Source organism: Cibotium barometz, chromosome 1 (assembly GCF_041138505.1).
Source record: "Cibotium barometz isolate CiBa-2024 chromosome 1, ASM4113850v1, whole genome shotgun sequence".
NCBI lineage: Eukaryota > Viridiplantae > Streptophyta > Polypodiopsida > Cyatheales > Cibotiaceae > Cibotium > Cibotium barometz.
This window is the reverse complement of record NC_141046.1, coordinates 46,043,105-46,068,994: the sequence shown is the minus strand read 5'-3', so window position 1 is coordinate 46,068,994 and position 25,890 is coordinate 46,043,105. Positions and strand designations below refer to the sequence as shown.

The following is a 25,890-nucleotide window of genomic DNA, read 5'->3' as shown; positions in this document are numbered from 1 at the left end:
GCATTTTATGCATTGAAGAAGGTGGCCTCTGAAGCACCGATTCTTAAACTGGTATCATGGGATGACCCGTTCGAGGTTATTATGACACTAGTAATCTTGCTATTTGAGTTGTTTTACAACAAGATGGCAGCCCAGTGGCTTATTATAGCCGGAAGTTGAATGTTGCCAAAAAAACTATTTAGTGTATAACAAGGAGCTATTGGGGGTGATCACAACACTCAGGCATTGGAAACCTTTACTTTATGGGAGGGAATTTAGATTAAAGATGGATCACCAGGCACTTTAATAGACCATGCCTAGTGTCCATTGAGAGAGAGAGAAAGAAAGAAAGAAAGATATATTAACGTCCTGTCGAGGCCAAAGCTGACCTATAGGACAGATCAGAATACATCTTTGGTTACAATCCACTTCGGGGTATCGGTTAAAGAAAAGTGCATGTGGGATCAAAAAGAAACTAACTTCAAAGCTCTCATGACTCATGAGAGTTACATGTGTCCATTGAGAGAGAGAGAGAGAGAGAGAGAGCTGTTGTAGATATTTTCATGTGGTTGCTTCATATGTACACTCTTGCAGCTATATATCTTTTTGTCAAACTCTAATGTGAGTGTCTTAGGTAACATTCTTGAGATGGTTTTCCTGTAGGTTGGTAGGTGTGGGAGAAGCATCCTTCATCAGTTTGGCGTCTCCATTCATTGTTGACAATGCTCCACATGGCAAGGTTGTTTTTAGGTCTTTCTGCTCATTGAGATGCTTGTCCTGGAGTTTCTGATGCAACTGTTAGTTTCTTTAGCAATGTGTTGACATGCAAAGAAACTGATATGATTGTTTCATGCTGTAGAAAGCAAGTTGGCTATCATATTTCTACATGTGTATACCAGTTGGGATGGCTTTGGGTTATGTATACGGAGGGGTGGTAAGAGAACTCACACGATACTGTGTAAGTGCCATTCTTGTGTGGGTATTGATACCACTTTAAGGGTTGAATTGAGCTGTCAAGTTGGTGTGTGCAGGTTGGAAGTTTCTTTACCTGGCGGGTGGCTTTCTGGGGGGAAGCTGTGTTAATGCTACCTTGTGCATTGATTGGTTTTGCTTCTGGGTACGTTCAGCTTAAAGGTAGGTTTTAACCATCAATAGTGATCATTGTAAATTTGGTTTTTTTTTTTTTGGGATTTTGTGTGTGGATTCTCTTGTAGATTCTCTTAGGTACTTATATTTGCTGCACTTCCATGCTACTCACCAAGGTGAAGAGGGCCTGGAGAAGTGTGGGCTGGAGCTCAAAGAACAAGAATGAGGAGAAAGGGAGCTGGGGGTCTTATTTGTAGGGCCCAAGGCCCCCTTTTGCTGGCCAGACTGTTGGTCGACCTGCTTACAATTAGCAGTAGAGGCATATTTGTGGCCACACTTGGTGCCCTTCCCTGGATGCTGCTGAACTGCCCACACAGCCTGCCCACGTGTCAAAACCACCTACTCATGTCTTGGTCCGCTGCCCGGGCTGAGCCCTGGCTGTGTCCACATGTTAAATGCCTTTGTTCTGAGTCGTTGTCTGCTGAATGGTACCCAAAAATCTAATTGGAAGTAAATGTGGAATAATGACCTAACCTATAATGATACCATAAAAACTGACAGCGCATCTTGAACGTCACTAAATAGCCTTTTAATATGTTCATGTACTGAAGACAAAGAGGATTTTTCTTTTTCCAGAGCTATCTACAAGAGAGGAGCTTGGGGATGCTTTGGGTCTGGAAAAAAATTCTTCTTCGAGTATTGAAGGTACTTCTTAAAGGCATAAATATGGATGATTGTAGAGCATAATAACAGGAAATGGCCATGTGGAAACACATTTTTCCTGTTTCCTATTCTCCTCTCAAGATATCCTTACTAGTTTTGCACAGCAAATCTTGATTTTACCCAAATTTCCTCCAAACTATCCTCGTTGTCAATGTTTTCCTCATTTCAAACTTATTCCCAATCTATAATACTGTATAATGTTAAAGACCTGCTATTGAGGTCAATCCGTTTCCATTCCACAGACGTCATCAGTTTCCATGTGACTGTGGTCCGAAGGAAGTAATTCTTTAATTATTGTCTTACACCCTGACATGTTGGTTTGCTTAACTTAGATGATAAGAAAATGGTACATCTCTCAGATCGAACAGAGCAGGATGAAGGGGGAAGCACAGCAGATTCCAAACCTGTCTTCTATGTTGCCAATAGCTTCAGCATGCACTTCAGTGCATTCTGCGAAGATATCAAGACACTGTTTCGGAGTAGGGTTTACACAATCAATGTGGCAGGTATGCAGGTCTCTTCTAAGAGGATAAAATTTGTAAGGGTTCTTACCTTCTTAATCTTAGATTAGGAAAGCTACTGGATTTCTGTATGGGGTTGTTGAGTGTTTTATGTGTTGAGATGGAGTAATTTTTGAGCAGGCTCTGTAGCTTACAATGCTGTGCTTGGTGCTTATTCTTACTGGGGTCCCAGGGCGGGTTATGCTATCTTCAACCTGGTAAGTTTGCTTTTTTAAACAAGGTCTGCATGTATTCTTACAGATGCATGACCCCCTTTTAATGATGCTGTTTTGTTGAAAGCAGATGAATGCAGATCTTGTTTTTGGATGCATGACTGTAGTCTGCGGCATTGTTGGGACTGTTGCTGGAGGGGTCATTCTGGACAAAATTGGGGCAACTATTTCCAATGGTTTTAAGGTTTGTAAGACTAATGTTTCCTTAATTTGGTGAAGGCTGAGGAGGATTAGGGCTGTGCACTACTCATAAGATTCTTTTGTATTTGCATGATGGGAATGACGCTTGATTTGATGCTCTGTGCTTGATTGCTTGCAGCTTCTTACCATCTCCACATTTATCGGAGGTGCAGCCTGCTTTGTTTCCTTTATATCAGGGACACTATCTTGCTTTATTCCTTTGTTTGCATTGGGAGAACTGTTCCTCTTTGCCACACAGGTTAGTGTCTTGCCAAGACCCCAATGGCTTCTATGGCTTCTGAACTTCATGAACGATCATCATCAATCTGGAAGTTCTCGTGGAATGCTGATACTAAGTGTGTGGCTTTTAGGGGCCTGTCAACACCTTGATCTTGGGGAGTGCTTCAGAAAAATTGCGGCCGCTTGCTACGGCAGTGTCCACTATTTGTATCCATGTGTTTGGAGATGTGCCATCGTCACCTCTAGTGGGAGCGTTACAGGTTTTTGCAGAGTTCTTTGTTTCTGTAGTAGTTAAAGTTGTCTTACGCTCTTTAAGCTCTTGAAGTTGCTTGATCCTCACTACTAGACAATCCATGTACACAGGACTATTTTAATGATTGGCGTCTTACCACACTGATACTAATAACCATACTGGACAATCCATGTATGCAGGACTATTTGAATGATTGGCGTCTTACCACACTGATATTAACAACCATCTTTTTCCTGGCAGCATTTATCTGGTCCTTAGGTAAAGATCTTTTACCTTCTCTCTCTCTCACACACACACACACGCACGCACGCACGCACGCACTGTTGTGTATGTGCATGCCACATTCACGTCTCTCTGTAACCTCTCTCTCTCTCTCTCACACACACACACACACACACACACACACATGCACGCACGCACGCGCTGTGTATGTGCATGCCACATACACGTTTCTCTGTAACACGTGTGTATGTGCATGCCACATACACGTGTCTCTGTAACACCTCTCCCTCTCTCTCTCTCTCTCTGACACAAAGCTTCCTATGATTCTGGTTTACGTGGTTTTGCGTCTTTATTTTGTGCAATTGTAATTATGAGAATTCTAGAGGTCACATCTAAAAGGGTGTTTGCATTACGCAGGGGTCTTCTTATCCACACCATGTCAAGCAGTGTCATATGAATGTGCTGACATTGAAGCAAACCAAGAAAAGGTTCCTTTACTTGTGGATAGTTAAGAGGTTGTGGATACATGGTTGGAGCCATGGGGGGTGCAAACATTTTTCTCATTTCTTCTTCATGCCTGATTGAATGAGCATCAACTGTAGCTTATGCAGCAAGGCTACCACATGCTTTATAATTTGTGCAGACTGGACAGATTGAAAAGTCACTTTGTACAGCAGTTATGCCTGACCATGCCAATTACCCTGGCTGTATATATAATTTAAATATGCCAATTACCCTGGCTGCATATACAGGTTTGATGTGGGGAACTGGAGACAAGTTCAGCAGCCTGTATGCTCAGACAATGTAAGTACGAAATGTTGTACTGTGTCTCATGGTGTAGTGCATTGTATATGAGATTATTTTCTCACCTTGAACCTTTGTTGGGGATAGACACTGGTGCTGATAATTGTATATAAGTGCTACAAGAATATACGAGTTTTTATGGTTCCGAACTGGTTAAACTAATTGATAAGTTTACGAAAGTCCAACGGGTGGTCAACATAAGAAAGGATTGTCAATTTTCTTACATATCAAAGGCTTTGAAATAGAGGTTAACCCACATTCTGAAGGTACTGCACTTGGAACTACAGGTTATAGCACCCATTTTAATCAAATGAAATGAGAAATAAGCTGAAATAACACGGTCTTTGAGAAAAACAGTAATGGTGATGGTCAAGTTTACTGCCAAAGTTACTTCATGGAGAAATAAGTCCACGAAGCACTTAAAATGAATTCTTATTATGGGAAAACTTAGAGAGCCCTTCCTAGAAAAAATAACTAAGAATCTGGTCCTGATTTGTGATGTGTTCATTTAGTATGCGCAACATCCAAGGAAAAGGATGCTTTATAAGTATCTATTTTGTGCGGATAGTCTCAATTTAGTAAACATGAAATTCACCATAAAAGTTTTTGGTAGTGCATTTGGAAGATCAAGGTCAATTTCCTTACGAAGGTTAGGCACTTGATGATGAACATCTAGAATTGGGAGAAGAGTCAAGCAAGGGAATTGCTAGTTCTTCTACTCACATAGTTGATATTGTTCATGCAAAAGTTTTACAGGTAGGCATCACTTGGTGGCACATTAAAGCTCACGAAAGATGAATTCAAGACTAGACATCTAGCGCTTGAAAAGCGAGGAGGCTCTAGCCCCTATCATTTTGTGTACATTGAAGCTCATTGAAGGCATGCATTAGCTCAAAATCAACTTGATGGAGTGAATAGACGTTGTCAATGGATTTTAACCAAAAGTGGTTATAACAATTGACAAGCCATATTATAGACAATCTTTGGCTCTTTAGAGAGGATTTTACGCTCTCTTCAAGTAGCCCAACAAAGGTCTTTTATCAAGAGTAGAAGTAGAGATAACACTAGCTCGATTGAATTTATGGATAATTGTCCCTTTACAAACATGAGAAATTGACTTTTATGCTTTGTAAGCCTTTTCTCACTAGGCCGCCCGGGAGTAAGTGACCCAAGGCACATATGACCAAATTCACTTGTAGGATTAGTTAGAGTTTGATGTCATTATTGGAAATGCTATTCTTGGATATAATGTGTCCCAAGACCACTCCATGCTTAACCACAAAATGACATTTAGGCAAGGCATGTGAGCAAGTTTAATGAGATGTGGTGTAGTCTACACATCTCAAAGACTTTTTTGAGACAAACTAGATGCTCTCTCCACTTAAAGTTGAAAAGGAGAGGTCATCCATGAATACCTCAAGGAACTTATAAAGATAGTCCTTGTAGTTAGTGCACATTAACCTCTCTAGAAAGTCACAGGGTGGTGGTTAATGCCAAATGGCATAACATGTGCAACTATTACAAGAGTTCATCCCTCTTCTTGATGGGTACACATGGATTCTTTGTGACAGTCTATTGATACTAATTGTACCTCGCCTTTGCATTTATCTTTAAGATATGATGCATTCAGCATCCATGTAGGAATTTGCAAGGGTAGCCTTAACTATCTATGTGTTGTATTTACATGCATATGCCCTTTTGTGGTAGGAAATAAGCATATGCCCTTGCCTTTAGTTGGTAAAGGGACTGTGCAAAACCTATGGACATCAACAAAGGAGTGGGATGAGATCAAGAGAGGTTGTAGAACTATATGATGTGTATGCATAATCCAAGTTGAATGTGAAGTTTGGTTTCTATCCAATCCACCAACCCTACTTATGTTGCATAAGTTCTAATGTCCTTGTATCAAAAGGTAGATATGCACATAGTCGATTCCAAATCCAAAGATACAAATTTTAGAGCATATTTTTTATAGGGTTGATTCCCTTACATTACCATTCATCTTCATACATTCTCAAAGTTTGCCCACTTGACAACATGATGTATATATAACTCAAGAGCAACAAGCATTTTAACCAACACATATATAAAACGTAATCAAGTTGATTTTGTCCTCCCGGATTTTTGGAAACAAAGATGAACGAATTCTTAGAGCTAACCCAGGGGAGAAGAACTATTGAAGTATATCACCAAGTGTTCGCTCTCCTCCTCAAATACTCGCCATCGTTGAATGAAGAACAGCTGATGGGGCCAGGTTCATTCGGGGACTAAATGAACCTTTGAATATTTTGGTGAAGAACGCCAAGCTAGTTTCCATGGGGTCTCTTTGGATTTTTGGAGTCCTGCTAAAAGTCTTATATTTAATCATGGACGCCTCAAGTCACTTACTCTTAGCCTAGTGAGAAAAGGCTTACAAAGTATAAAAGGCTTACTCCCGCATACGTCGTCGTAAGCGGCTCCCCACATCTAACATCCAATAAGTGACAAATCTCATCACTCACTCACTCAATAATCCTAGAGCACTTGCTAACCCACACTCCCTGAGACTAGGGACTTCATAGCATATGATGTGGCCGCGCCCTGCTACCTCCTCCTAACAAAAAAGCTCAACTTAAACTTGTAACAAATATTCATAAAAATGTTATTAAAATATTTAGAAGTGCAGGACTCATTGGGGTGGCTAGATTGCATCACTAGATGATGATGAAAAATGAAGTTCTAGGTGCAAACAAGGCCCAAAATAGGTTTATAGAAAAGACTTCAGAAATTTTTTCACAACGGGCTCAAAGTGCTCTCATGGTGTGAGGAAGGGTTTCCTCATAGCATGTCCAAACTGTGTATTTGGGCATATGATGGTTTTAACGGAGCATGAGTTCAAAAGTTAAACCTAATGGCTTCGACCTATACATTTCTTGGATGTACACACTTGAGCTATTGAACATCTAGTAGGTGAGTCATACAGTGTGAAGTTTTCTTAGTCATACAATAGATTGAAAGTTTGAATCCGATGGGTTCAAACTCAAACAACTTTGAGAGAATGGTTTTAATAAGATGGGTTTGGGTTTGAATCCATTAAAATTGATCATTTTCATTAGGCACATGTTTGACTGGTAGTAAATAACGGATTTGATGTTGAAAACTATGGGTTCAAACTAAGACGTAAGCAAATATGCATGATAAAGCAAAAGTAAGTCAATACGCATGAGTCAACTTTAAGCTAGTGGTTTCAAAGTTGTTAGCTCATAATGAGTCCAAGTTCATCATGGATTTGTAGGAAGCCCTAGCACCATGGGAAGGGTGCAAGGTGCAACCACATGTCATAGGGCTTTGCCCTTCCGCACTACTCAGGAGCATAATAGCTCAATCGAGAAACCAAAAAATCATGGCCTAGCACACAAATGCACAGTTGGGGTGTGTTACTCACCTCGTGAACGCAGGTCGCCTATGTTCTCATAGGTAGCGTCGTTGCCATGAAGCTGCACCTGAAAGCTTCACTTTACCCTTCTGCGTCACCGCACTCCAATAAAAGCTTGTCCCTCACTCTCTCTCACTCACTCACTCACTCACACAATGGAGCACACAAGATCTTAATACACATGAGAGATAAGCAAGGAAGGAGAGGAAAAGAACACTCACTTAGATTATGCATAAGAGAATGAGTGGTGAGAGTTACATTTTGCCTTTTATGTGTGGCTTCTAGGATTTACACTCTTGGGTGGCCAAAGTTAAAAATACAACTGAGAGAAAATTGGGTCAATCCAGGTGCAATGCAAACATTCTCCAAGTGAACAATGAAAGTAAAAAACTACAAAAGATCTACAGTTGAAGAGAAAGTTTTGAATGAATACACTTGTTTGTTGCTTGTAAGATGGTTGAATGTGGAGATGTGGAAGGTTACATTGATGGAAATATCCTAGCAAACTTGTAAACTTCACTACACACTTTGATGGAAATATCCTAGCAAACTTGTAAACTTCACTACACACTTTGATGACCACACGTAAAAAAAAAAAAAATAAAGAGCAAATCTTATCGTATAAAAGTTCATAGTCGGAAAGATGCAATGCGAATGCAATCTCAGATTCATCAACACTAGGTACCTCATCCTCATGGGATATTCCTAGCTCGTATGCTGCTTGTGGCATACTTGGTAGTTTTCTTAGTGCATCCTCTATATAGAATGGCATTTGGATGATGATAGGCAGGTGAGCCAAACATCTATCCCCATGGAAACTATCAATGAAGGCCCAAAACAGACAAGTACGTCGCGGTCTCTGTGATTTCTATTGCAAAATGTCCACCTACTACCCCTTGGTGTGCTTGTTTCATGATCATCAGGTATTCATCCTCCCGTGGGAAGCATCTACGAATGTTTTCCTTACCTCTTCTATAAAGAGTTCCGGCAATAAGTTGGTAAGGCTCATTCTCTTTAGCAACTTTCTTGCTAAATATTTCCTCAATTACTTTCCTTCTAGAAAACCATTGGCTAAAAAGTTAACAAATTTCTCGCTCCACTCTGGAATAAGAACTCACTTGTCCCAAGCATGGATTTTGAACTGGTTAGGAGAATGTTTGAGTATGAGAACCTTGAACCCATTTAAGAGGTGGAAATTCCAATCTCACTAGCACCCTCATATGGTAGAGAGGTGTACTCTTGAACATCCCCAAGTTGATGGATTTCATGGCTTCAAAATTGAGACCACAATCACTGCACGTCTATGTGAAGACCCTACACTCTTTGTTGTATTGAAAGCTCTTCTTAATGGGGAACTTAATGTTGGGCTACCACCCTTTGTATACATGCATAAACGGCATCCTTCCTATGAGACTACACCAGAGTCTCAAATGTATGAGGAAAACATTAAGTCTACGGTTAAAATACCATTGAACAAACTGGGAAAATACTTTGAGAGTGATGAGACTATAGTGAGCTTGAATCCACATGGGAAGAAGACCCTGATTTGTATACTTCTAACTCTTACATTTCTGGTGAGGAGTCTAAAAATGAGATGGAAATCAATTCAAAGCAAACACAGGTACGGCGTGGAACCAAACCAAGAAAAATTGAGATAAGTGAAATAGAAATAGAATCGGATGAAGAAGGTTCTCACTGAATCAAAAGAACATTAAAGAAACAAAACAAACGAAACTGTTATAAGATAAACATGCATAGGAGGTTGCAAGAAAGAAAAACCATGACCCAATGGCTATAATACATTGGTGTTGTATACGTTCTCATCAAAAGTTTACAAACAATTGGGGAGAAGAGTTACAAAAATTCATGTATTGTACACCACCCTCAACAACTGATATAGCACAAGTGGAAGTCTCTAGCCAACCCAAGCTTAGTCGTTTGGCCCAAAGGAACCAAAATCATGCATTAGCACAAAAGGAACAAGAGGCTAAGCCTAAGTCTATCAAAGTAGCGGAGGAAGAGAAAGAACAAGAACTTGACTCACGCCCGATATCAGAGCATTACAAATCATATACCATAGGGGATCATAAGTTAGTGTTTGAAAATGCAAAAAGAGGACCTACGAGTGAGGCGAGCGGAGTCTATGATGGACCTATTGAAGTGAAGGAGGTAGACTTGGCAGAATTTGGTAAAGATTCTAAGCCACTTTACATTGCTAAATACCTAACCAAGGAAGAGGAGGTTGATCTCGTTGCTCTCCTCAAGGAGAATAGGGATTACTTTGTGTGGACATGAAGGTAGTTCTCGCAGAGGTGGTACAACACACCATCCCCCCATGGTACTCGATTCTAAACTAGTCCAACAGTGACCCTATCTAATGAATCTCGAATATGCAAGCATTGTTAAGGAAGAGATTGATAAATTCAATGAGTGTGGATTCATCTATGATATTGAATACTCAGAATGGGTCTCACCCATTGTGGTTGTGCCCAAGAAGAATGGAAAACTTAGAGTGTGTGTCGATCTCAAGAAAGTGAATATTGCCATGTGCAAGGATCACTACCCCTTGCCATATTTAGAACATGTGCTTAAATAGGTTGTAGCTTTTCGGATGGATACTCAGGTTGAAAGAGTTCATGTCGACTACTACCATCGTCAATTTATTCTTTTCTATGCAGAAATAGCTCGTCCTTTATACAAACTATTGATTGTATTTGTATGGACTGAGGAGTGTCAACAAGCTTATAATTCACTAGAGCAAGCCTTGGTAAGTACTCCAATATTGTGAGCACCTAACCGGGATGTAATCTTTCATGTGCACATTGATGTATCTAATTTTGCAATTGGATGTGTCCTAGCACAGTCAAGAGAACATAAGTTGGACTATCCCATTAGTTTTGTAAGTTGACAATTGGATGAGGCTGAAATAAATTACACCACCACCACTGAGCATGAAGGGTTAGTAATGGTTTCTGCTATAAAGAAATATCGGCATTGCCTTTTTGCTAACAAATGTTTTTTCTATGTCGATCAAGCCTTGTTGTATCTGGTGAACAAACCATTAGGAAAAACGGGAGCTCATTTTGGGGCCTTTTACGGTTTGGAAAAATAAGCTCTCAACCAATCAACAGAGGGCCAACGTAACGTTGGAAATTCACAAAAATAAGAGAAAATAGATAAAAGAAACAATACTATGTAGGTACAAGTGTGCTACATTAATGTGGAGATTGGTTTTTTATTCTCACAAGATCTTTGGACATGAAGATAGAATCTAGTATGACATTTTCTCTGACAAGGGCCTTCTCGCTTCCACCTTCCTTTGAACTTTGAAATGTTGTGCTGCCTTTCCTTCAAAAGGTCTACCATTCTACACCATTGCCTCATTGTGCAATTGCCTCATTGTGCAGCAGCCTCTTCTTTTCCAAAACTGCTCCCTTGATCCTGTTTGGCTTAGAGTAAGATGTTTCTTGTCAACTGTCTGTCTGTCCACTTTCTCTTCCTTGAAACTTCACTTTGTTATCTTGTTTACATTACTTTGCTGTTGTTATAGATTCACAAGGTCTCCATGGTGAATAAAAACTATGGCCGTTCTTGTGGAAGACGCTCTGTGGGGTTGATAATGCTATGAAGGCAGAATTATACCACACATCCTTACCCCGTCGACCTGCTTCTTCTATTTCTTCGGTAGAGAATTCAAGTATAGTCAAAATGGAAGGAACTTGGAAAAGGTTTAGTGTTTCGAAAGGAGCATGGGTGCTCATGCAACCTAGCAAAAGAAAGAGACCCCAGACAAAAAACATTTTCTTGGCGTCATGGAAGGGAAGAGTACGAGATTTTAAAATCACCAGAGGGAAGATATCGGTGAAAGAAGTTTTGATTCAGCATGTGTACATGCATAAAGAACTTGTCTTGTGAGACTATCCAAATGATCTTCCGCAACACAAGCCTAATTGTATATTTTTCTATTGTGGTTTTGTTCTTTATGAGGTGCATGGATTTTTAAGATGAATCTTTCTTTCTTTGCTTATTGACATTCTTGTGTTATTTTATTTCAGATTTATACCCTTCATCGTATGAGACATGGCAAAACATCGATTGTATTCTGGGATTTATAGATGTTTTGCATGGATTGATAGGAGAACAACAATACCAAGGTCGATGTGCAACAGAGCTAGCTCAATCGGAGCTCAATCGGGTATATTTTTTACTGATCATTTTTATCAGTTGGCTGGACAATGCTAACACACATGGTGTGTTAAGAAAACAAGACCTTCCGGCATGGAATTCAGTGGATTGGCCTCTCCCACATTTAGTGTTACAGAGGCATATAGGGCCAAGCTTTTCAAAGAAGTACAGAAAGCTCTGAGGCCCAATATTGCCACAAGGATAATAAAAATTTCTTTATGCATGCCTCTCACAGTTTTTGTAGACTTGTTTAATACCTTTCCAGTGAAGGTTTCAAAAACAATGTTCACAGTTAAAGCAACAAGTCTGGCATGCATGCCACAATTTTTGGATAAAGGTTGGGATAAGAAGACATGTAGTTCAGTGTTTTGTGAGGTTGTCCAACCTTCTATGCAACTGAAGTACATGGTTGCATCAGAAAATTTTATTTTTTCTTTTTATTATAAGCGCAGTCAAATGCTAGGCACAAAACTAGTCCCAATGGATCAAGATGAAGATTCTTTTGGTGCAGAAAATAAACTTCTTGATATTGATGTTGTTGAGAATGGTGATGTGCTAGTCAATATCTCATTAAGACAATGTTGCTCCCTAGCTCAATTGCGCAATGACATTCTGTTTGAGACAGAAGGTTCTATTTCAAAGGACTTTTTATTTATCTACAACAATAAGAAGGTACACCATCTGACTTATCCTAGTCTCATTAAGAACTGCTATTAGTTTACTTTACCCTATTGATTCATATTGCTTTTTTGCAGGTGCTCAAAAGAAGAGAGAGTTCAATAAAATGCAAAGACATTGAAAATTTGAAATTTGAGATAACACAGACTCCATAAACAAAAGGTATTGTATTCAATAAAGTAAAATTTTGTACATAAGTGTTTAATTGTACATGTAGTTACCTACAGCCTGATCTAGAGGCTGCTCTACATGGTCCAAGCTCTCTGTATCATCTTTTTTTGGAGAATCTGTTTTCTGCTGTTCCATCCTATCCTGTACAGTCTCTTGGTGCTACTCCATTGTCTCCTCTACTGCCCTTGGAGCATCTGTTTGCTGCTGCTCCATCTTCTCCTCAACAACATCAGCAAAACAGCAGGTCCTTGTTCCTGTGGCTTCTCCTCATCAGCACTAGGTCCTTGTTCTTGTGGCACCACATCAGCATCATCTGTGTCATCAAGGTGTATGACACCTTCCCGGACTTTAGAGCTCTCACCCAACTTGACAGTAGCTAGTACAATAGGTTTGGGGGAGGCATACTTCAAAAACTTCCAAATTGTATCAGCTTTGAAACTATATACATAGTTCGAGCTGAAGCTATCTTCTCTCATCTGCAATGGCATATGATGATTTAGAACACTTTGTACTAATATCAATTATTTTGAAGCTAAATGAAAATTATTTTTTCTTACAAGGTCTGGCTATCCTATCTCAAAATAGCTTGAAAGTATATATTCGGCACTGATCAGCACTCTCTAGCCCGCAGCTACTTGAATCATCTTGTTGTGGTGTCTGTACAGTTGGAAAGATATGTTAGAAACTGTTAACATCTGAACAAAACAAAGGCATAGCATGAAATAGACATCAGTAGAGGGAATGACTTTTTGCCTCTAAATTTATTGGATCACTTTCGTTCCCTCTACTGAATCCAAAAGATTGACATTAGGAGGACAGTGATCCAATGCATCTAGAAGCCTTCTAATACAACTGCAATACACTATTGTTCCCTCTACTGAATCCAAAAGATTGACATTAGGAGGACAGTGATCCAATGCATCTAGAAGCCTTCTAATACAACTGCAATACATATAATTCAGTTAGTGTGCATTAAATCAAAATAATGAAGTTTGAAGTTAAAAAAAGCACACACACCACTTACAATTTTAGCTCTCTGTGTGTGTTTTTAAGAGAGTTGAATATAAAGCATTGCTTCTGCTGGATGTCAATAGAAGCAAAACTCCAGTGGTCATTGCGTAAGGAAAAAAGCATTAAGAAATCAAAGGCTACAAGAGTTCTCAATCTTAAATAAAAATCCCAAAAGAAGCAGTCACTCACATACCTGTTATGGTATGGAAGTAGCAAAACATCGATAACATCAAAATTGCAGTGTCTGAACCAATTGGAAATACCCATGGGAGTTTCCTTTGCATCTCTTAACTTGGAGGAAATGGTAGGATCAATAATATGAACTGTATGCTGTACAGAGTGGTTAAGCCAGCTTCTCATCATGCTGCATTGGACCAAAAAATAATTAGGGTAGGGTCTAAAGGAGGTACAAGAAGGATTGTTTTGCAAACAAATGTAAAATAATAGACACTTACTAGAGCATTGCAAGAATGATAGTATCTGAGCAATACTCATTCTTATGAGCCACTGCTACCAAGCATGGTTTTGTCAAGTCAAAATCATTCACTGAAGTTTCATCCTTAATATGGACAACTATGTTAGGGCCCAGCTCTTGCAACCTTCTCTGTATCTGCAGCTCCCCCCTCTGTACATTCTCCACATCTATAACAGATTTGGATTCTTTTATTGCTGCTTCAGTGACTCCTCATAAAGCAGCTTTCTCTCTGGTGTTCTTTGAGTGGGTTACTTCAACAACCTTAACCTCATCTACCTTCGACTTTCTTGTAGGTGGAATTAATAATATGTCTCTCATCTTGATGTCCTGCCATTCCACAGGATGGACCAGCTTGTCATATCTCCATCTCACTACTCTGGACAAAGTGTTGAAGTCTTTGGCCATCAGAGTTACCCTGTGAGCATGGGCTGCTACCAACATTACATCTTCAAAATATTTCTCCAAGTAATCCTCTGCCATTTCCTGTAAGAAGGAAAGAATGGCAGTCTTGTTCCTGAAAACAAGGTGCCAACTATCACATATGTCTTTCACTAGTCTCTGAAAAGGTGCCTTGGGGAGATTGCAAAGCCTATAGCTTTCTGTTGCTTCCTGATCTCCTTTAGCACACCTGCACCATGTTTCAATTTCTTGGCCTTTTGCTGGAGCAGGCTCATTGGCTTCCCCTTCCTGCCATGTGCACCTCTTCCCTTTGGAGGCACATTCTTTTCCCAAAAGGGCTCATTGATCCAATTCAAGAAGACAGGTGACTGGGGATGAGGGGTAGGCAACAACATAGGGGGCGAGGAGCGTATGCTCTGATACCAAATGTTGGAAAATAGGGTTGCAAGAATGCGCGCGCGCACACACACACACACACAGAGTAGAGAAGCTCAAGAGAGCACACAATGAGATGATAGATAGATAATGAATGTGTGCTGTACAAGGAAGATAAGTATACTCCAAGATGGGTGTATACTAGCACGGGGGGAAAAACCTCCTAAAGAGGGAAAAAGTGTCCCAGTTTGTCCTAGTGTGTTCACACACATCACTACCAAATATGGCTACAGAGAGTGAATACAAGCAAGTGAAAACTCCAAAACATGTGCTCCACAACACACCTCTTTCCATTATACTCAAATAAAAAAAGTGAAGTCCTCATTATCCTAGACTCTAAGGATGGATATGTTGGCATTTTTGAGGAGGAAAGGAAGATAATAGATAACTCTACAAGAAAGGATGCCATGGTTGAGAACTCTCTCAATGTACTTAGGGAAACACATTGTACCAGACTCTGAGGAAGGATTTGTTGGCATTTTTGAGGAGGAAAGGAAGAGAATAGATTACAAGAAATGTTGCCATGTTGAGAACTTTCTCAACCAGCCTAATTCTCTATATTCTGACTTTTTGACCGTCTCTAATAGATTTAAATGCCTGCACCATTTGGAAACATTTGACTACAAGACATCCTCTGAGGCTAAAAGTCCCATCATTCATTGATGCCACATCACCACATTGGTTTGTAAAGGGAGGAAATGACCTTGACTCTCTTGCAGGGTCATTGGCAACTCTTCTAGGAGGTGGCAATGGGAAATCAGAAGACAAAGAAAATGTGGACCTTTCACGCAATTTTTGATGCTATCTCCTTTTCCTAGGAAAGAGAGAAAAAAACCAAAGGATGTCGATTTGTTGTTGCAAACAATTTTATCAACATCAATGACCTTATATTTAGGAAAATTTTGCAATCTTGCCTTGTGGCAAGATGTAGGAGAGTGGCTTGAGGGAAAAAGACATTATGAGCTTCCTAGTTCTAGCATAAGCATGTCAATCTCATGGATGATTTACCATGAACATAACAATTTCTCATTCTTAAAGTTGTGTTAGCATGAGAAAATATATATAATATTTTACTTACCATTCTATTTTCTTAATTTGTTGGTGATTTTAGATTTCTTTTTTAAGTAATTCATAGTTTCTAAGTATAAGTGATACTATAGAGATAAAATTATTCAATTTAAATAGAAGCTTAACATCAAATAAAACTAGAAAGATAAACTTTACTTTTGCATAAAACTGATCCATAAAAAGAGCTCTTAGTAATGGTGACCTTCACAAACGTATTATTCAATCTTTGTGTTGAGGTGTGTGGCACCTTGATAACCTCATTTGCAAGTAACCTATGGATGGAAAAATACTAGCATGAATTCTGTTTTTAGGTATGGAATATACTTGTATTCATACTAGCATGGATTCTCTTTTTAGGTATGTAGAGTACACCTGTATTCATTCATATCCAAATAAATGATTGCTTTCTCTATTGGGGTAGACACTCAAAAGTTATCTCTAGAAGTTGTCTCTTGCCTTGTTTGCAACATGCTACATCTTGTTATGGAGAGGACTTGAACTCTTTTTTACAATATGTTGCATCTTTTTATAAATATGACTTGCAAAAAGGAAAAATTCTTACCAAGGTTTGAGGAGACATTATTTTATCATGCATATCAAAATGATTACTTTCTCTATTAGGGTAAACACTCAAAAGTTGTCTTTAAAAGTTCTCTTTTTTAAAATGTGGTGCATCTTATTTTAGAGGGGACTTGCACCCTTTTCTACAATGTGGTGCATCTTGTTATACATAGGACTTGCACTCTTGTTTACAATGTTTTGCATATTTTTATAGAGAGGAATTGCAAGGAGAAAATATTATAGCCAAGGTTTGAGCCATATTTTCTATCGTGCTTGCATATAAAATATATGTTCAAGACCACTTATTGCTCCAAGGATGGGACATTGAGTATCTAGCAAATTGTGAAGCATGGAAACACAGAGGAGATAAAATTTAAAGAGAAACATTGTTACTTTCACCTAGGCCCAGCCATAGATGGAGTGAATCCTTTTTAATTTCTCTCCACATCATGTTCCATGTGGCTAATTATATTAGTAGACTACAATGCCCCACCTTAGCCTAATAATAAAGAAATGAGACCTTATCCTTTCACATCTTATCCCTCAGCAAGCTCAAGTTAAATAACATGGATGTGTACATGGCTCCTTTGGTAGAAAAGAGCTTGAAAGATTATGGCATAATGACATTGAAGTTTATAAGAGTCTCTAGCAAGCTAATCACATAAAGATCGTTGATCATTTGATGTGGATGATTACATGATTATCATGTGAATAGTTAAATTACTAAGGTATATTCTTCTCATGAAAGGAACACGATGGCATGCCATTGAAGTTTATATGACAGAAAGAGATTTTATCCATGAAAGGAAGCTTGATGTGAATGATTGCATGATTAGACATATAATGATAATGCACCTCAATGTGCTTTGTGTAAGCATAAAACACTGGGCTCCTCACAATGGCTAATGCACCTTGCTATACTGTCAATAAAGATGGAAGTGGAGGATTGTTTTCCAACACCAAGATTTGTCAAAAGGCATCCGAGCTATCTGTAAAAGCTACCCTATACTTAGATTCATAGCTTTGAGTGGCCATTGTTGGGTGGCTGCTTCTTGCTAACCCATGATATACATGAATCACCGAGGTGAAAGCAAAAGCGACTAGTGGTGGACACTTGCATGCCATAACATCTAGCTCCATCACTCTGAAAGCATGCAATTGAACATCACCCCCCTTAGCATAGAATAAGCCAAGGGACGAAGGGCTTTATAAGTATCTCAATACACTTACTTGGCAACCTACCAATGCTTACTTCCAGGAGTGTGTATAAACTTGCTCAATTGTTGGGAGACCCAATGTAGCCACCATGGGTGCCCACAATGGGCCAATTTAGCAGAACCAACTGGAAGCAGCATGCAAGCATTAGCATTACAGGCGCCGCTCACTAACACTTCAATGACCAAGGCCGCTCGCTGCACTATCACTCAAGTTAACCCAATGGCATCTACTAAGGATAGGAGATTCTTATGATATCGTCGCACTGAGGGAATATTCTAGAGATATTGGGGATGCTGTCTACTTAACCGGGGATATATGGCCCCTCGAGGGATCCTGAGCCCCCTCATCTTGTTTAAGTCTACAACATTATCCTGCACACCCTTCCTCTTACCTTGTAGTCTATGTCTACAGACACTTGGCTAGCTTGAATAGTCACTTATCTTTGCCTTGATCTATACGTCGTCCTCTCTACTATGACCTCTGCTGAGTGTGCGTGTGGCACAATGGTGGCAGACTTGTATCAGTGTTTCTAGAGTAGTGCAAGTGTTTTGTTGCTCTTGTAGTCTTGTCTCCTTAAGTCATGTTTCATTCTGTCTATCTTCTGTATCCGTCTCGTGTGAGCAATGAGAGACATACTATCTAGAGAGAGAGCCCATCACTTAGTGTGTAGGACCAACCCTGCTATACAAGAACACTAAAATTTGGCACACCTGGTGGGACCCTCGAAACTTGGAGTTCTCATTAGCTCAACCGTATTCTTTGTCCTCTCTGTATGCTTAGCTCATCCTCATTTTTTGTGTCATCTCTGTATGCCCAATACACGCTCCCGTGAAAGTTCTATTAGACCATCTAAGAGTCCTCTCTCCATATGCATCCATAGTTAGAAGAAGGTCAACTACATACCACCTAGGGATTCTCTTCCAACTTTTCCTATGGCAACCAACCTCTGTAACCCCAACCTTGGCAATAATGTTGGAGGCTAAGATAACCTTCCTTCTCCAATCATTCCTCCTGGTGGAGAACCCCTTCCCACAGTGTTGGGTTGGGTCAATGTTAAGCTTCCCACATTCAAAGGAGCATCCACTAAGGATGTGGATGACCACATTCAACACTTTATTTCCATGTGCAAGAGCCAAGGTCTTGAGCACGAGGATGCCTTTTTGGTACTCTTTCCATCCACCCTAAAAGGATCTACAGATAAATGGTTTAGCCAATTTCCAGCTGACCACTTTGCTGAGACTAGACCACCCTGAAGGACACTTTCCTCTGCACCTTCCAACCTAGCAACTATGAGGATCTCATCCTCCAAGAGCTGGAGAAGCTACAACTCCCACTAGGAGAGAGATCATCGGAACTAATGACCTGGACCACAGTGCTGGTGGCCCGTCTTTCGGCTTAAGCTGGCAACTTCATGGTGTGTCAGTGTGGGTGACATAAGCCTTATCCAAACCCACCCAACAAAAGATCCAAGAGTCAGCCCCACACCAACCACACTGTTGGAATTTTAGGAGCTCGCTTCTCAACTTGAGAATATGTGCCTTATGTTTGAAGGTGATGTCAACTCTGCCTGTTAACAGTGACACAACAGTGACACAATCAGACAACCCAGTGCTCAGCTAAAGTGAGAGTTGGAGGCTTTAAGGTGAGCCAGAAAACCTCGAGCAAGGAAAGTACCTTACTTCAACTCAAGAGGGAGATTGAAGAACTAAAGAATCATCAAGAGGCCACGAAGGGCTTGTGGTGCGCTCTATGTTAGTCCCTTGGACACACCGTCCAAGAATACCCCAAGAGGAGGTACTGCTCCTTCTACTATGAGAAGGGAGGACACGATGTCAAAGATTGCTACTACCTCAAAGGATTCCATCACCTCCATCAGTAAACTCCTCATTCCGCCTCGACAGCCCCCAACCTTTCCTAATATGCTTCAGTTGCCATAGCTATTTCCCAACCCTTCCATGTTAGTACTCATACGCCTTGCCAACCTACCCCTCAAGTGACCTACCTCCCACCCCTCATCCCCAATCCTCCTGCACTAGCAGCCCCTATGACCCATCCTCCTCGCCCTCCCCAACCCCGCAATCACCCTGTTCTTTGCTATCAATGCGAGGAATACGGTCATTACGAAAGCCGCCTTCCCTAAAGGTGCTCTACCGCCTTGTTAGACATTGCCTTGATGCCAAAGGTCATTATACCCAAGACTGCCCTTGGCAAAGGGCATCCACTTTCTCTAACTTCACATTTCCAACCCCAACCACCTACTTGTTGGCCACCCTCCATCTGCTTTCCCTCCTCCTCCTCCCACCACCCTTGGTGTGTCCGTCACACCAAGGGTGGTGTGACGGACAACATCCACTCCTGAGGATCCGCCATTTGCCACCCATCATAGTGGAGGAAGCCAAAATCATCTCCCCAGTGCAATAATCTGATGGCTTTCCCCCATGGTCATCTCACCCAAGAAGAAGACCAACAAGATCCATGTTTGTGTGGACTTTAGGTCTCTCAACAAAGCAACCATCAAAGATGGATTTCCCCTTCCTTTCATGGATCGGGTTTTGGAGGATGTCGGGCTTGCCTTGTACAACTTCATGGATGGGTTTAATAGATAAAACCAAGTTGCCATCCACCTAGTTGACCATGCAAAGACAACTTTTGTCACACAATGGGGGACCTATGTCTACAATCAGATGCCCTTTGGGCTATGTAATGCCCCCTTCCAGCTTCCAGCCGCTCGTCACACCACCATCTTTCAGGAGTACCTCCTCAGCTTCCTCCATACTTTCATTGATGACTTTTCTGCTTTCACAGGGACCCACATTGTCTCAAGGATAGAGGCAATTTTCAAACATCTCTCCCAGTTAGCCCTGGTTTTTGCAAAGTGTTGCTCCTTCAAGCTACACATGAATCCTTTCAAGTGTCAATTTTTAGTAGTCTAGGGAACCCTCCTAGGCCACATCATCTCTTCCGATGGATTGGCTCCTGACCTTGATAAAATCCTTGCAATCCTCTGCCTTCTTCCTCTAATTAGCTCGAAAGGCACTCAAGTTTTTATTGGCCACACATGCTATCATCATCGCTTCATTGACATGTATGTGGATGTGGCCCTTCCACTAACTCGCTTAGTTAAGCCATCAACCATCTTCCAATGGTCTGACCCAGCCTCTACCACTTTCTCCTACCTGTAAAAGCACCTCAGCGAAGCCCCCATTCTCATTCGCCGCTGTGACTAGACAATCATCTTTCATGTCCATACCGATGCTAGCCTCATTGTAGTGGGTGCGGTTTTGACTCAGCCCGGTGAGAAATACAAGATGGACCAACCAATCTATTATGCTAGCTGCCTCACACTTGCTAAACAAATTTACTCCACAACTGAGTAGGAAGGCTTGGCTATCGTCTATGCTTGCCAAAAGTTTTGACACTATCTCTTGGGCTCCCACTTCGTCATCATTTCAGACCACCATGCTCTCAAGTATCTCCTCAATAAACCATAAGTGGTTGGTCGTGTCTGGCAATGGTTGTGCTGCTCTTCCAAGAAATTAACTTTGAGGTCCTCCTTAGACTAGGCAAACAACACGTCATGGCAAACCACCTTTCCTGCATTGACACTGCAAACAGGTATTGATGATGACCTTCCTTATAGTGTCCTTTTCAAAGTTGATGTTGCCCCAGATCGGTATGGGAATGTCCTGCTTTGCTTTCCATAGGACAGTTTCCAGTCAGTGCACGATAAGCGTTAGCTTCTGATTAAGAGCCAACCGTTCTAACTCATTTTGCTGGCCAACTATACAAGGCTGGTCATGATGGTCTTTTACGCAAGTGCATTAGTCCGCATGAAGTGCCCCACCTCGTCAAAGATACTCACTCAGGTCGGTGGTGGGTCACTATCCTGGTCACGTCGGGCACTCTTTTGTTTCAGCATGGCATGTGGTGGCCCACTATATTCAAAGATTCCATTCAATTTGCCAAATCCTGTGATACTTGCCAATGGTGTGGACACAAACCCACCTGTCAGAATCACTAACCCCTCCAAATATCCCTCGCTCGGTTTCACCATTTGAGAAATGGTGTCTTGATTTCATGGAGCCCATTGACCTAGTGGTGCATCCAAGCCAATGCAGATATATTCTCATCTGTAAACTAATTATGCGACTAAGTGGGAAGAAGCCCAAGCCACTAAAGATTGCATGGCAAACACGGTGGCCCGGTTCCTCTACGAGCACATCCTTATCCGCTTTAGCTGCCCCTTAGAAATCACCAGTGATACAAAGGCTCCCATTTAGTGAATGAAGTCATCACCACCTTACTCAGCAGCTATAAGATCTTCCACCACAAATCATGTGCTTACTATCCCCAGGCCAATGGAAAGGTAAAAAGCACCAACAAAGTCCTCTTTCGCTTACTCTGCAAGATGTGTCATCAACACGCAAGTCACTAGTCAGAAGCCCTCCTCGGTAATTTGTTGATGACACATCTTACTCTGTAAGATGTGTTGATGACACATCTTACTCTGTAAGATGTGTCATCAACACGCAAGTCACTAGTGAGAAGCCCTCCTCGATAATTTGTGGGCTTACCGAACTGCCTTCAAAGCCACAACATGGTGTAGTCCTTTTCAGCTAGTCCATGGTCCAGAGGTCATTCTGCCCTTCGAATTCAACCAAGGGTCCTACCATGTCGGCAACAATCGTCAAGAAGACCCTCACCACAGTGCTTCACTACTCTGTCTGACCATCTTGGATGAAACTAGGGCATTGGCCAACTAGGCTTTGGAGGTGGAACAAAACAGACAGGAATCTTGGCATGATCGATATCTGCGAAGGCCTGCTTCCAGGACAGATAGCTCATCTTTGTGTACCAACTTGCTATCTAAAATGGGCCAAGAATCTTGTCCCTGCTTGGGAAGTTCCATTCCTCATTCAACAAATCCTTCTGCACGATGCCATACAACTCCACACTCTAGATGGCCTGCTGCTTCCACTGGTTATAATGGATCCAGGCTCATGGCTTATCATCTAGAGGCTATCCCTATATTTTCCACTTCCTCATAGTCGGCCCCTTCCAAACCTTAAACAAGAAGAAGAAGAAGAAGAAGAAGAAGAAGAAAACAAGGGTTTTTGGTTCCACTCCATCTGCCAATAGTCTCCTTCCTCCGCTCATCATCAACAACTGCTTTTCTTCCCTACCATTCCACTCTTGAACATTTCATCGGATATAGCCAGTCTTCTCTGCCTCCACACTTTACATGTAGCACGCATATTCATGCACATTGGGTTGTTATTAGAGGCTTACTTTTCTTTCTTGCAGTTTCCTGTCGGTAGGCTTACTTTTTGTTCTTGCAGTTTCCTGTTGGTAGGCTTCACCGTCTTCTCAAATCTCGGGTCCAAGCGAATGGGAGGGTGGGAGCAACTGCTGCAGTGTATACGGCTGCTATTCTAGAGTACCTAACAGCAGAGGTGTTGGAGTTGGCTGGAAATGCAAGCAAAGACTTAAAAGTAAAGCGGAGAACTCCACGCCACCTTCAACTTGCTATCCGAGGTGATGAGGAGCTGGACACCCTGATTAAAGGCACGATTGCAGGCGGTGGAGTCATACCCCACATACATAAGTCTCTGATAAATAAATCAACCAAAGACTAGATCAGATTAGAGAAAACATAAGATTTGTGGAAAGTGCTGTGTTATGTAGATGGTTGGGAAAGGGGAGGAGATGGGTTGAGGCTAAGAGGGCACATTTACAAACTCACTACTATCGTTGATGAAGATGCTGAATTTGTTGGAACGTGAACTATGTAACAAGACACTGTATTTTACAAAAACGTTTCAAAGTGTGCTTGCTATTTTGTTTGTTTTGTTCAGTGGATGATAAAAATCTAGTCAAATCCTTTGTCTTTGAGCTCTCTGTTTGTCACTTGCCACCCTCCTTGTTTCCCTCACCCACACCATTTTCCTCTTCCACCGATCCTCACCCTTTAGCACCGCAGTATTTGTCAGGCTTATCACCCCCTTTGTTAACATCCTTTCTAGAAGACTGGGCTGATTCTACCTTTGGCTTATAGTTGCCCTGAGAAAAGACTTTGCCTTTACCTTTTGACTGGCACAAATCTCCCACATGCATATTAGTTTGGTTTTGTCAATATTGCTCTTCTTGCAAGAGCACTGTAACCAACTCATCAAAAGTAAGGGCAGTGGGGTTACCCTTCATTTTGAACCGGTGTAGATACAAAGCCCTGGTATGAATCTGGTAGAGTTGTGAGAACATTAGATACCAAAGAACTGTTTGGATAGACCTCATCAATACATGCCAGGTACTCCCTAAGATCTTTAATCCTTATAAGAAACTCATCCATTAAATCTCCCCCCTTATTCATATGCTTAGACTCTAACTGCTTGTTGTGAAAGTAGCCCACTCGTGCCTCGTTATACACCTGGTAAAGCGTAGCAAGCACATCCCAAGCATGCTTTGTAGTTTTACATGATCAAGTATAAGGAATAATGCTCTTGTTCACTGAAAGTGCTGCTAATGCATGTGTGTGTACATCCGCGCCATCCCACTTGGCATATTATGCTACAAGAGGTGCACAGGTAGATACCACAATTACATTAGAACTTATATCACCATCCAAATTACCTGTACTATGCTATTGTGCTGGCAAGATAGGGTGTGGCTAAATGCCAATAACAACATTTTAAATCCCTTGACCAATACATGGCATATCATATCGGACCACAACATGTAGTTGGTTTCTCGTCAAGCTTATTCTTAGTGGAAAGCATCCCAAATACATAACTACTTGCAATTTTTCTTGTAAATAACTTATCTTTGACATAGAATGCAAATATTCCAACTACTTGTAAAGCAAATATTCCTACCTATAAAGCAAGTACTATCAATGCTGCCTCCTGTAGATCACTGATATAACAATCAACACCTGTAAAGTGTATGAAAAATTACAGAGTGTAGAGTGTGAAAATGATACTTAATAGGAATATAGAAATCGATGATAATGTTGATGATAGCTCAATCTGAGACAATCAAAAGAGTAACTTGAGGAGAAGATGACAAGGGGTTAGAGCTAAGAGAACCTGCTCTGATACCAATTGTTGTTAGAGTGGAGATCAATGTAGTAACACACACATAGATGCAATAAGCAAGGAGAGATAGATGGAAGCAAAACACTCAAATTAGATTGATGAGAATAAGTGAAGTACAAGTGAAGTGATATGATAAGGTCACTTACATACTCATAAAAGTGCGTACATATGCTCAGGAAAAAAAAACTCCTAAAGAGGGAAAAAGGACCTTAGCTCATTATTAGCCTACGTCCACACATCACTACCATATAAATGCTACATAGTAGTCATCAATAAAAGTCACAAAGTAGAGATATATCCCTCGGTCGATGGTGTCCTTATGGGACCACAAACATCACTATATATAAGCTATAGTTTCTAGATAGCCCTAAGTGATCCATCTTTTGAGAATAATGCCCATTGTATCTTGCCTAAAATGCATCCCTCACATACATGTTTGACAAGGGCCTCAAGATTTGGTAACTCTGACACCATCTCTCGCCTTTTAAGGCACAATAAATTGCTAAAATTCAAGTGAGCAAAGCAGGCTTTCCATAGCTTTGCATCACCACTCTAGCACAATAAGCATTATGTGCTAATCTCTCATACCTATCAAAAGTGGGCATGCCATCCTCCGCATCACTCATATAAATAAGTGTTATGTGCCAATCTCTCATATATTTCTAACCTATAAAGTCCATAGCTTAGAGACTAGAGTATAAATAATTGTTATGTGCCAATCTCTCATATATTTCTAACCTATAAAGTCCATAGCTTAGAGACTAGAGTATAGATACTATAGTGATGTCTTCATCACTCTGGTCATGAACTGTACACCTATCATCAACAAAGCTGACCACTAGGTCTACCCTAATAATGACAGAGACTAACAACAAGTTCATTTTTATACTTGGCACAAATAAGAAGTAGTGCGAATAACCTTACCAAATCCTTTTACTGGATACGAGGAGTTTTTTGCACATG

At 40.8% G+C, this 25,890-nt stretch overlaps 1 protein-coding gene and 1 pseudogene across 2 annotated transcripts in view; both read left to right on the top strand.

Moving 5' to 3' along the window:
* LOC147642069 (putative sphingolipid transporter spinster homolog 2) overlaps positions 1–4,405 on the top strand; it is a 39,814-nt gene extending 35,409 nt beyond the window's left edge. The window contains exons 5-15 of one of the 2 annotated variants that reach the window (XM_086802562.1): positions 643–718; positions 839–913; positions 1,011–1,113; positions 1,702–1,770; positions 2,148–2,294; positions 2,430–2,506; positions 2,592–2,705; positions 2,841–2,960; positions 3,073–3,201; positions 3,374–3,452; positions 3,834–4,405. In XM_086802562.1, coding sequence (XP_086658688.1) covers positions 643–718; positions 839–913; positions 1,011–1,113; positions 1,702–1,770; positions 2,148–2,294; positions 2,430–2,506; positions 2,592–2,705; positions 2,841–2,960; positions 3,073–3,201; positions 3,374–3,452; positions 3,834–3,928 — 1,084 coding nt within the window. In that variant the 3' untranslated portion in view covers positions 3,929–4,405. Of the gene's footprint in view, positions 1–642; positions 719–838; positions 914–1,010; positions 1,114–1,701; positions 1,771–2,120; positions 2,295–2,429; positions 2,507–2,591; positions 2,706–2,840; positions 2,961–3,072; positions 3,202–3,373; positions 3,453–3,833 lie in introns of both variants that reach the window. The other variant, XM_086802552.1, reaches the window with a different exon arrangement.
* Positions 4,406–22,507: 18,102 nt separating this feature from the next.
* LOC147642068 (putative histone H2A variant 3 pseudogene) lies at positions 22,508–23,555 on the top strand (annotated as a pseudogene).
* The last annotated feature ends 2,335 nt before the right edge of the window (positions 23,556–25,890 follow it).